Source organism: Babylonia areolata, chromosome 19, assembly GCF_041734735.1.
Source record: "Babylonia areolata isolate BAREFJ2019XMU chromosome 19, ASM4173473v1, whole genome shotgun sequence".
NCBI classification, from domain to species: domain Eukaryota; kingdom Metazoa; phylum Mollusca; class Gastropoda; order Neogastropoda; family Buccinidae; genus Babylonia; species Babylonia areolata.
This window is the reverse complement of record NC_134894.1, coordinates 2397515-2410265: the sequence shown is the minus strand read 5'-3', so window position 1 is coordinate 2410265 and position 12751 is coordinate 2397515. Positions and strand designations below refer to the sequence as shown.

Below are 12751 nucleotides of genomic sequence, written 5' to 3'. Positions count from 1 at the left end.
ACATTGCGTCAGTGCACTTCAGGTTACAAGATGATGTTGATGATGATGATGATGTTGACGATGATGATAATGACATGTTGATGATGATGGTGATAATAATGATGATTTTGGTTTAATATTTTCGCTTCTATAAGTTACATCTCAGCCCTCCAACAGGAATGCAATGTGTGTCTGAATTTTGAAACACTTGCATTTTTTGTTGGTATGCATGTGGTTGTGTGGATATATATTTTTCCGTGTTTACATTTGTGTTATGAAGAAATGATGAGGATAGATGGCAGAATGGTTAAGACGTTCATCTGCTGATACAGAGAGTATGTGAGGGTGTGGGTTCGAATCCCGCTCTCGCCCTTTCTCCCATGTTTGGAAAATCAAACTGAGCGTCTAGTCATTCAGATGAGACGCTGAACTGAGGTCCTGTGTGCAGCACGCACTTAGCGCACAGAAAAAGAACCCATGGCAACGAGAGTGTTGTCCTTTGGCAAAATCATGATAGGTACACAAATAAAAGCATACATTCAAGGCCTGACAAGCGCGGCGGGTTATGCTGCTGGATTTGCCCGAACGCAGTGACAGCTTCTTGAGAAAGTGACACTGAAAGTGACACTGAAAGTGAAACTGAAGAAATGTCAGAAATAAATAAGGACGGCGATGCTCTGCAGTCTGAAGTGTTAAAACACAGAACGACGGAAGCGTGTTAAACAAACACAGAACGACGGAAGCGTGTTAAACAAACACAGAACGACGGAAGCGTGTTAAACAAACACAGAACGACGGAAACGTGTAAAACAAACACAGAACGACGGAAGCGTGTTAAACAAACACAGAACGACGGAAACGTGTAAAACAAACACAGAACGACGGAAACGTGTAAAACAAACACAGAACGACGGAAACGTGTTAAACAAACACAGAACGACGGAAGCGTGTAAAACAAACACAGAACGACGGAAGCGTGTAAAACATACACAGGTTCAATTCAGTTCAGTTCAGTTCAGTTCAATTGAATACTTTACTGTTTCAACAAGTGGAACAGAACATTTTCTTCGGGCTCGTTCAGATGCTGGCCAAGAGGAAAGTAGGTCAAGTGAAATGAATGGATATCCGGCACGGGTAGCTGTGCTTCATCGTGCGTCAAGTGTCAGAAAATCAAGAAGTTGATTACTATGTACATCAGTTATCATATCAAAAAAAAGGAAAACTTATAGTGAGAAAAATGAAACTTTGTATCACACAGCACAAATAGCCGAAAAAGTATCATAATCAAAGTGAGTAAGAATATGACATGCAATGAATACATGACAATATTGATGATACTGACAACAGCAACAACAGCAGCAACAACAACACAGCAATACAACAAAACGTGCTCATAAATGCCGCACACTGCATGCATGCAAATCATGGTGTTGATAATGATAACGACGACGACCATACTAATACTAATGACGACGACGACGATGATGATAATGATGATGATGAAGATGATGATGATGTCTTCATATTATCCACACGTTTCAGTCTCTCAGCGCTTTCTATCCAAATGTGTTTCCTAGATTTGTATAGACTTTCTAACACGCCATGTCCTACTGCGGAGTGTCTTGTGAGCTGTTCTGTTAGGTGGCACTGTTGTATCCTATCATTTGGATATTCTTATACATCATGTTGTTGTTTTGGATATATATATATATATATATATATATATATATATATATATATCTGTGTGTGTGTGTGTGTGTGTGTGTGTGTGTGTGTGTACATTTAATGAATATCATATTTAACAGATTATCTGTTAATATATATATATATATATATATATATATATATATATATATGCATATATATATGCATATATATATATATTCACTCATAATCTGTTAAATATAATATTAATTAGATAATGATGATTACAATTATTAATATCAAATATGAATGATTGTATATATTGACTGATTAATTGATTCATTCATTCATTCACTTACTCATTTAAAAAAGAATATATTCATTTATTTGTTTATCTATGTATTTGGGTAGTTATTTCAATTGCACGTTGATCTACCGAAAGAAGAATGATTTCTCGGAAACACTTTTAATCTTGCGAACATTGTGGAACAGATACAGCCTGCACTGTGTTGGTAGAGTCCCACACTGAACAGTGACTGGTGTTGGTAGAGTCCCACACTGAACAGTGACTGGTGTTGGTAGAGTCCCACACTGAACAGTGACTGGTGTTGGTAGAGTCCACACTGAACAGTGACTGGTGTTGGTAGAGTCCCACACTGAACAGTGACTGGTGTTGGTAGAGTCCACACTGAACAGTGACTGGTGTTGGTAGAGTCCCACACTGGTGTTGGTAGAGTCCCACACTGAATAGTGGCTGGTGTTGGTAGAGTCCACACTGAACAGTGACTGGTGTTGGTAGAGTCCACACTGAACAGTGACTGGTGTTGGTAGAGTCCCACACTGAACAGTGACAGGCGAAACAGTTCACTGATGTCCGCCAGCCCGGTTCGTGTAGCTGTCAAAACGACTGAGCTGTGAGAACATGGGAGAGAAAGCCAAGATGGCTGACTTCGTGTTGTTGGACACGTAGCTAGACATTTCCCCAACATCCACGCCAAATGTAGGTAACTTCTGTTTTCTGAGGATACAGTTAGTATCGATGAGCGGTGCCGCGCTAAAATGGGCTGGGTGTTGGACTTTTGATCCAAATGTTCACCAGTGATCAGGGTTCCAGGCCCTGTTTCAGCATGGTGTTGTGTTTGTGGGAAAGGCACTGTACTCCGCTTTTCCTCACTGCACCCAGGTGTGAATGGGTTCCTGACTTCGGCTGGGGAATGTTAAAACGGCGGAACCTTAGCATTGATGACTGTGATTATTTTGAAATATACAGCAGTTCGTGTTCGCTGCTCGATGGCTGAACGATTACAGGACTGCAAAGTTTGAGCAAGAGAAAATGGCGGCCCCTAGTTGGGTGCATTGTGGTCAGCAGTGCACTGAAGTGTGGCGTGTCACGCGGCGGGGTTGCGTCTGCTTCCAAACACTCTCCTCACACTGGAGAAATAAAGTTTGCTGTGGAACTCTGCTTCTGTTTCATTTTCATTGAAAACGAACGATTATGAAGAGCAAAGCTCCATTGTCGTTTCAGTTTTCTGACACATACTTTGGTAGTAAAAAAACAACAACAAAAAACAGGAGAGCATTGATAATTTTTCTTTATCATGATGATGGTTAATTTGAGCTTGCTGCTTGACCATCATAGAGGGAAGTGGTGACAAAGTTCTAACATGTCTGCCTGGCAGCCAGACAATCTGAGCGCACGGGATGGAAGGCCACACTCGCCAAAGTTTTATTATCCTCCTCCACTGGACCTTGAGTGGTGGTCTGGATGCTAGTCATTCGGAACCAAGGTCCCGTTTGCATCATGAACTTAGCGCACGTTAAAGAACCGACGTCAAGAAAAGGGCTGTCCACGGCAAAGTGAAGTGGAAATGTCCGCTGTGTCAGGAAAACCAGCACCTCCAGGCAGAGTGAAGTGGAAATATCCGCTGTGTCAGGAAAACCAGCACCTCCAGGCAGAACGGAGGTGGTTCTGCACTGTACTGACGCTCCCCCCAAGGACAGCAGCCCGGATTTCACACAGAGAAGTCTGATCTGACAGTACAATACAATGCAATACAACTTAATATGATACAATACAAAACACTTTAGTACAGTATAATACAATGCAATACAATTTAATATGATACAATACAAAATACTATAGTACAGTACAATACAATATGATACAATACAAAACAGTACAGTAAATTACAATGTTATACAATACAACACAACATGATGCAATACAAAACACTTAGTACATAACAATACAATACAATGCAATACAATACAATACAATACGATACAATATGATACAATGCGATTTAACATGTTACAATACAAAACACTTAATGCAATGCAATACAATACACTACACTACAATACAATACAATATGATACAATACGATTCAACATGATACAATACAAAACACTTAGTACAGTATAATACAATACAATGCAATGCAATACAATACATTTTGACATGATACAATACAAGATGTTATCGTACAGTACAATACAATACGATGCAATACAAAACACTTAGTACAGTACATTACAGTACAATACAATACAATACAATACAATACAATACAGTACAAATACAATGCAATGCAGTGCAGTGCAGTACAATACAATACAGTACAAATACAATGCAATGCAGTGCAGTGCAGTACAATACAATACAGTACAAATACAATGCAATGCAGTGCAGTGCAGTACAATACAATACAGTACAAATACAATGCAATGCAGTGCAGTGCAGTACAATACAATACAGTACAAATACAATGCAATGCAGTGCAGTACAATACAAGCGCACAGAACGAATGATCATACAGACTGACACAGCAAAACACAATGACTGAATTCGGTTTAGCGCATCGACAGAAATACTTTGAAAAACAAATCCAAATACGTTCATTTGTTGGGTAAAAAGATCTGTCCGTTTACAGTTCAGTTCAGTTCAGTGACTCAAGGAGCCGTCACTGTGTTCGGACAAATCCACATACGCCACATCACATCTGCTAAGCAGATGCCTGAGCAGCAGCATAACCCAACGCGCTTAGTCAGGCCTTGAGGGAAAAAAAGATACATATGTAAATGGATAAGTCATTAAAAGAATGAATAAATAAACATTACCTAACTAACTGATTAACTAAATAAACAAACAAACAAACACAATTCATAAGAAATAGAGTAATATAATCACTCAAATAGACAAAGAAATAGAATTTTAAAAATGTAGAAAAAATATGATATATATGATATGATATATAAGATAAGACAATGTGAATAATCAGTAAAAAGACAAATGTTAGTAAACACACACACACACACACACACACACACATATATATATATATATATATATATATATATATATACACACACACACACACACACATAACTATGTGTGTGTATAATTCACAATTGATTTTGATTCCAGTCGTGAATTTCTGAAAACACCGAAGTTCAAAGTTTCTTGTATACTGTACACACACACACACACACACACACACACACACACACACACACGTAAAAACAGACAAGCAGGTGGACAGACAGACAGACAGAAACAGAGAGCGAGAGGGAACCCAGAAATCATCAAAAGCAATACTGGATTTCAGGTGACTTCTAGTTTTTTGAATAGATACCTTTTTAGATCAAATTGTTGTGGTAAGGCAGGGCAGGTATGGGTAATTGTGAACAGCGTGTAATTGCGAACGATTCGTATACCGCCCCACTTCCAAGCGTTCTTAACCGTTGTATTTCACAATTTAACGCCTGCTTCGACCTTTGTCTAATACCTTGTTGAATATCCATTTCCAAGAAACAATCAAACATCGGCTGTTTCCGCGCTCTTTCTTCTCTTCGCGCACCACTGTCGACAAAAGTTACAAACGTGCTCTCAAAATCCTAAAATCAATGGAAACAAGTTGTAGGACTTGAACGTTGACACAGTTTAAATAGTTGATTTGATTGGATATGTTGAATGTGCATAGATTTAAGAAAGCATAATGATGACAGATCAGAGCGTCAGTTTTTACAGGCATCTGCAAAATAGTGTCGTTTGCAATTAGACCATTGGATATTTTGACGTGAGTCTATTTGCGAAGGATGCTGCACAGTTACTGAGCACTCTCAAAAGGGTGTGTTTGCGTGCGGTGTGGGGTGTGTGTGTTTAAATGTCTGTTTGTGTGCATGTGTGATCAAAACCAACAATACAACAGTCTGGTGCGATGTTCCAATAATAAGTAATGTCTAATGAGTTCAAGACCTGCTTCTGTTTTAATTGTCAACATGTACCCAAAGCAATCGTTCGCAATTAGACTTGCCCGTACGCATTTACCCTCAAGAACCCCTGTCATTTCAAACGTCGACAAAACGTTGAAAAGAATGAGCAGACGAACTTTTTCTGGTGCAACCAGTCGGAGAAAGCCTTCAAAAACAAAAGGACTACGTTTGACTGTCGTACGACATGTTATCTTTACAGTATACACGTTGAGCTGGTCGCTTCGACTGGACCGTTCGCTATTACCATTACCTACTCTCTCTATATATCTTTTTTTATGTGATGGTAAATTATTCCAGTAAGTACCCCCGCTTGCTATTTTGTGCATCAATAACAGCTTCATTGTATTGGGGTTTTTAGCTCCAGTGGGAAGATACCAAGTGACCTACAATCATTAGGAGTAAACGAACATGACTTTATTTTATTTTTATTTTATTTTATTTTATTTTATTATTATCTTTTTTTTTTCTCAAGGCCTGACAAAGCGCGTTGGGTTACGCTGCTGGTCAGGCATCTGCTTGGCAGATGTGGTGTAGCGTATATGGATTTGTCCCAACGCAGTGATGCCTCCTTGAGGTACTGATACTGAACTGAACTGAACTGAACATGACTTCTTTTATATATATATATATATATATATATATATATATATATATATATATATATATATATATATATAAAACTAATTTTAAAAACCCGTTTGTGTGATCCAACAAGAGGTTTTAGAGTATCAGCGCTAGCAGAATCCCACATCATAGAAACATAATATGTGACTGACTGCATGTGCGCATGAGAGAATTGTTATCGGGCATGTGCATTTCGAAAGTGTTTTATTTTTTATAACTGGAATGATATTTGCGACATTCTTTTTACATAGGTAAGTGATGTGTTCAGACTATGATAAATCATTATCGACAATAATACCAAGAACCTTGTGTGATTTGACTTCTTCAATCTTAACATCGGAAATGAAGATATTGAATAAATTTGTTTTCTGACGGTTCTTTTGATTTGTTACAGACACAAATATAGAATTTTTTTCCCTTTTGTTTTTGTTTTGCCTGTTGTTGTTTTTTTGGGTTTTTTTTTTCTCAGGAATGAATGAACTAATCTATTTATTTATCTATTTTAAAGCACTGAGATACATATAGTTATGTTCGCCCATTTAACTAATCTGTCCACACTGTCTTGTAAATTGGATGTCAAAACTTCAATACATGAATGGTTGGATTGGTTGAGTTGTCATCGGCAAACAATTCACAATAAGATTTGATGTAAAGAGGTAAATCATTGCTGTATAAAGAGAAAAGTAACGGGCCAGGAATCGTTCCTTGTGGTACACCGTGGCTGTTGTTGAACAGGTACTGCATCAGCCTGAACGTGACCCAGGGCACCAGCACCAAGCTGCTGCTCACCAAGTGCCCGACCCACCACTTCGTGCACACCAGGGAGTGGAATGACCTGGGCTTCTCCTCCCTGCTCCTCCACCTGGACAGCACCGCCCTGGTCATCAACATCACGCTCAGCACCTCCCTCCACTGCCCCTCCCTCCCCCCACACACCAAGTTCATCTGCCACTACTTCGTGGTGACGGGGATGGGGATGGCGAAGGAGCACAACGTGACGGCCAACATGTCTCAGGTGGAGTGCCACTGGAGCCCCTGTCCCCCCGGCCCGGACCGCCAGGCCGAGCAGGACGACAACGTGGCGGCGGGCAGGGTGGAGCGGGAGGAGGGCGGCGGAGGGGGTGGGGACGGGGTGGCTCTGACGGTGGTGTGTGCCGTGCTGGGCTTTGTGCTGGCCCTGCTGGCTGTGTGCGGCGTCCTGTGGATCCGGAACCGACGGCTGCAGTCATCAGCACACGGGCTACGTCCTGGAGACGCGGCGTTGCAGATTCCTCTCCGCGAACAGGCATAGCAGGACAGAGTGGTTGAAGGGTCCGGTTCAGCCAGAAGAAAACTAAAACTAACAAACAAACAAACAAACAAAAAATCCAACCAACTAGCTCCGCCCCCCCCCCCCCAGGCTCCCTCCCCCCCCCCCAAATAAAAAGGGGAAAAAAAGAACACACACACACACACAAAGCAAAAAACAAAACAAAACAAAAAAACCCAACAAACAACAACAACAACAACAAAAAACCACCAAAAAACCCAGGACCTCACATCGGTAAGCCAGCCAGGACTTGAGGCCATGTCGGACAGCCAGAACCACCCCTCCCCCCCTGAAACACCAGACAGACATCTCACCTGGACAGGCATCAAGAACCCCTGTCCCCACGTCTCTTAACAACGCAACCTTCAGTGGACCCGAACACAAACCTCTGAATAATGGGACCTGTTGCCCTTTGCTCCAACAGGTCAGGAAAGACAACACAGCCTTTGTTGGGAAGGGTTATTGGCACTGCAGGTTCATCATGTTTGTCCATTCGTTACTGGCACTGCAGGTTCACCATGTTTGTCCATTCGTTACTGGCACTGCAGGTTCATCATGTTTGTCCATTCGTTACTGGCACTGCAGGTTCATCATGTTTGTCCATTCATTACTGGCACTGCAGGTTCATCATGTTTGTCCATTCGTTACTGGCACTGCAGGTTCATCATGTTTGTCTATTCATTACTGGCACTGCAGGTTCATCATGTTTGTCCATTCGCCTTTGTGACGTTTGTGTGGCAACATGGTAAGGCGTTGTGACACTCTGCCAACAGGATTGTTCAGTGTGTGGTGACATGACAAGGCGTTGTGACACTCTGCCAACAGGATTGTTCAGTGTGTGGTGACATGACAAGGCGTTGTGACACTCTGCCAACAGGATTGTTCAGTGTGTGGCAACATGACAAGGCGTTGTGACACTCTGCCAACAGGATTGTTCAGTGTGTGGTGACATGACAAGGCGTTGTGACACTCTGCCAACAGGATTGTTCAGTGTGTGGTGACATGACAAGGCGTTGTGACACTCTGCCAACAGGATTGTTCAGTGTGTGGTGACATGACAAGGCGTTGTGACACTCTGCCAACAGGATTGTTCTGTGTGTGGCGTGGTGGGTAGCTCTGGAACAGTGTGTGGCGTGGTGGGTAGCTCTGGAACAGTGTGTGGCGTGGTGGGTAGCTCTGGAACAGTGTGTGGCGTGGTGGGTAGCTCTGGAACAGTGTGTGGCGTGGTGGGTAGCTCTGGAACAGTGTGTGGCGTGGTGGGTAGCTCTGGAACAGTGTGTGGCGTGGTGGGTAGCTCTGGAACAGTGTGTGGCGTGGTGGGTAGCTCTGGAACAGTGTGTGGCGTGGTGGGTAGCTCTGGAACAGTGTGTGGCGTGGTGGGTAGCTCTGGAACAGTGTGTGGCGTGGTGGGTAGCTCTGGAACAGTGTGTGGCGTGGTGGGTAGCTCTGGAACAGTGTGTGGTGAGGTGGGTAGCTCTGGAACAGTGTGTGGCGTGGTGGGTAGCTCTGGAACAGTGTGTGGCGTGGTGGGTAGCTCTGGAACAGTGTGTGGCGTGGTGGGTAGCTCTGGAACAGTGTGTGGCGTGGTGGGAAGCTCTGGAACAGTGTGTGGCGTGCAGTGAGTCAGTACCACTTCGTCACCGTCAGGGTTGTGTTCGCGTTCATCCTCACTGCCCTCAGTGGCCGTGCGTCCTGAAACCACGGGGTTCACAGGGATTTGAACACTGGATGCTGGGACTTTGCTGGCTTTTCTTTCTTTTTTTTTTAATTCGGGGAAGCGTCTATCGTTGAACACTTTTTTTTCTTTGTGTGTGTGTGTGTGTGTGTGTGTGTGTGTGTGTGTGTGTGTGTGGTGTGTGTGTGTGTTATCTTCAGTTTAACGTCTATTCACTATAAGTGTTTTTAGACGGAAAGTCGTAAAGAAGTGGATAAAGGAAAGGGAATGCATGTGAATATTAGTGTAAAAAAAAAATATTCATGTTATGTAACAGAGGAAAAGTATATTATAAGAAAAAGGTCTAAAGAGATTGTGGTGTGTATTGAATGAGGTGTCATGGGAAGGAGAATATGTATATGCATATCAACAAGTATTAACCTATAACAATGTAAATATAAATAACAACATTAATTATAACACATCAAAGGAGAATACCAACTGGACTGGAGTTTAAAATTTCCGAAAACATTCTCAGCAATGAATAATCATTCAAAATCTTTTCAGTGGCTAATGAAATATTGGAAGAAAAGTCATCAACTACATCTTTAGGAATTAACGGTCTTATGCTCGGACAATGAATGAGTAGATGACTTACAGTTATTTGCTTACCGCATATACATTTTATATTTTTAGAAAATTTTGTACGAAAGGCATTTAAACGAATTCTATACATTAGACTTGTAATTTGTCTTGAATGTGCTGCTGGTGTCAAATTTAGAAAATGTTTGGGATTAGCTGCATTCTTTGTGTTTACACAACATTGGTAATATTGATTATTTGAATCTATAAGTAATTTCTTAAATCGATTTCTAGATACATTTTCTATACAACTAATGTATTCATGTAGATCTAACTGGATGTCAAGTTGTATTGCGCCTTCGAAATTACGTGCTGCTCTTCTAGCTGCTTGGTCTACCCACTCATTTGAAGATATTCCACAGTGCGAAGGTACCCAACAGAAAGTTAATTTAATGCCCTGTTTTGTCAGTTGGTGAATAATATGTTTTATTTCCATTGTCATCTCTATTCGCTTCTTTGAATTTGGAGATTCTATAGCTTTTAATACTGACTTCGAGTCTACACATAATAGAATTTCACTGATAGTTTTCGGAATGTCTGAAATATAATTTAAGGCCATAAGTATGGCTATAAGTTCAGCTGTGAAAATGGAATATTGTCTACCAATATAGTATAATTTTTCTAATCTAAATGAGGGAATTACAAAAGCCGCTCCTGAATTACCATCTTCTAGAACAGATCCGTCTGTGTATATTTTTAGATAATTAGAATATTGATTTTCTATATGGGAGAGCACTTCAGGTTTTAACAAAAATGGTGACTATTCTTGGATAAATCTGTATAATCCATGTCAAAGGTAGCTTTACACTGCTCCTATTCAGGGACTGGTGAAAAAGTAGGTATTTTTGCAATTTGCTTGTCTCTTGATTCCGTAGCACTAATGATATCTGATGCAAATGTATTGATGGATGTCATAGACTGTATCGTCTTAGCTCGTTTAGCAAAATCTTTTTGTGAACTTAAATTAGCTTCTTCTTTTGAAAAGGTTTCATATGCTAAAGATTTGATAACGAATTTCGCGGCTGAAGCTTTCCTTTGTTCATCAAGAGATAAAACACCTGTTTCTCTGTAGGTCCCTAAATTTGATGTAAGAATGGGCACACCTAGAGCAAGTTTATAAGCCTTACAATCGATGCTTTGCAGCTTCTTTAACAAATGCAGTGGAGCACTGAAAAATACCTCTTGAGCGTATGTCAAGCGTGAACGTACGAGAGAGGTTGCGAGAGATATCAACGCTTTGATATCTTGCCCCCAGTGCTGTTTACAAATTATTTTAAGGAAATTTAGACCTTTTCTTGCTTTGTTTAGTATATAGTCAATATGATAATTCCACGAAAGCTTTGAAGAAATATAAACTCCCAAAAATTTAACATATTGTGTATATCTGATGATAGAACCATTTATTGTAAACACAGGGAGCTTTTCTGGGTCTGATCCTGTATTAAATAGCATCATATTTGTTTTTTCTAAGGACAATGATAAGCCATTTTCCGTCATAAAGTTGCTGATTTTATCAAGTTCCCGCTGGTATATTTTCTTTATGTAATTCAGTGTCCTAGTAGGCGTTTTATTTTTCATTGTCACCTTCATCCATAAACAAATGTCATCAGCAAATTGAACCAAGACTGTATCTTTAGCTAGCTTGTTAGGTAGATCTGCTAATAATATATTGAATAAAATTGGCGAAATTACTGATCCTTGTGGTAACCCCATATGTAATTGTCTGGGGTTTGAGTAGGTATTTCCTATTCTTACTTGTATAAATCTATCTGATAAGAAACTTCTAATATAATCATACATGTTGCCTGTGATACCGATATTTTTCAGTTTATATAAAAGTCGAGCGTGCCACACTTGGTCGTATCCTTTTTTCACATCAAAAAAAAGTCGCTAGTACGTTTTTTCGCCTTGCAAACTGTTGCTTTACCTGTGTAGTCAGTTTGACTAGATGTTCTGTGGAGGATCTACCTTTTCTAAAGCCAGCTTGGTTTACAGGAATTACACTATGCTTCTCACAATAATGAACAAGTCTTTTTAGAACAATTTTTTCCATTAGTTTGCATACATGCGATGTTAAGGCAATTGGTCGATAACTGTTTTTATCTGTTCTGCATTTGCCCTGTTTGTGTATAGGACCACCCCTCCCCCCCTGAAACACCAGACAGACATCTCACCTGGACAGGCATCAAGAACCCCTGTCCCCACGTCTCTTAACAACGCAACCTTCAGTGGACCCGAACACAAACCTCTGAATAATGGGACCTGTTGCCCTTTGCTCCAAAAGGTCAGGAAAGACAACACAGCCTTTGTTGGGAAGGGTTATTGGCACTGCAGGTTCATCATGTTTGTCCATTCGTTACTGGCACTGCAGGTTCACCATGTTTGTCCATTCGTTACTGGCACTGCAGGTTCATCATGTTTGTCCTTTCGCCTTTGTGACGTTTGTGTGGCAACATGACAAGGCGTTGTGACACTCTGCCAACAGGATTGTTCTGTGTGTGGCGTGGTGGGTAGCTCTGGAACAGTGTGTGGCGTGGTGGGTAGCTCTGGAACAGTGTATGGCGTGGTGGGTAGCTCTGGAACAGTGTGTGGCGTGGTGGGTAGCTCTGGAACAGTGTGTGGCG

The 12751-nt window shown here is 41.0% G+C and overlaps 1 protein-coding gene across 2 annotated transcripts in view; it reads left to right on the top strand.

The window, feature by feature from the left end:
• The window catches only part of LOC143294025 (uncharacterized), a 28067-nt gene extending 19055 nt beyond the window's left edge, over positions 1–9012 (top strand). For both annotated transcript variants that reach the window (XM_076605423.1, XM_076605422.1), the window contains one exon: positions 7258–9012. In XM_076605423.1, coding sequence (XP_076461538.1) covers positions 7258–7813 — 556 coding nt within the window. In that variant the 3' untranslated portion in view covers positions 7814–9012. The remainder of the gene's footprint in view (positions 1–7257) is intronic.
• Positions 9013–12751: the final 3739 nt, after the last annotated feature.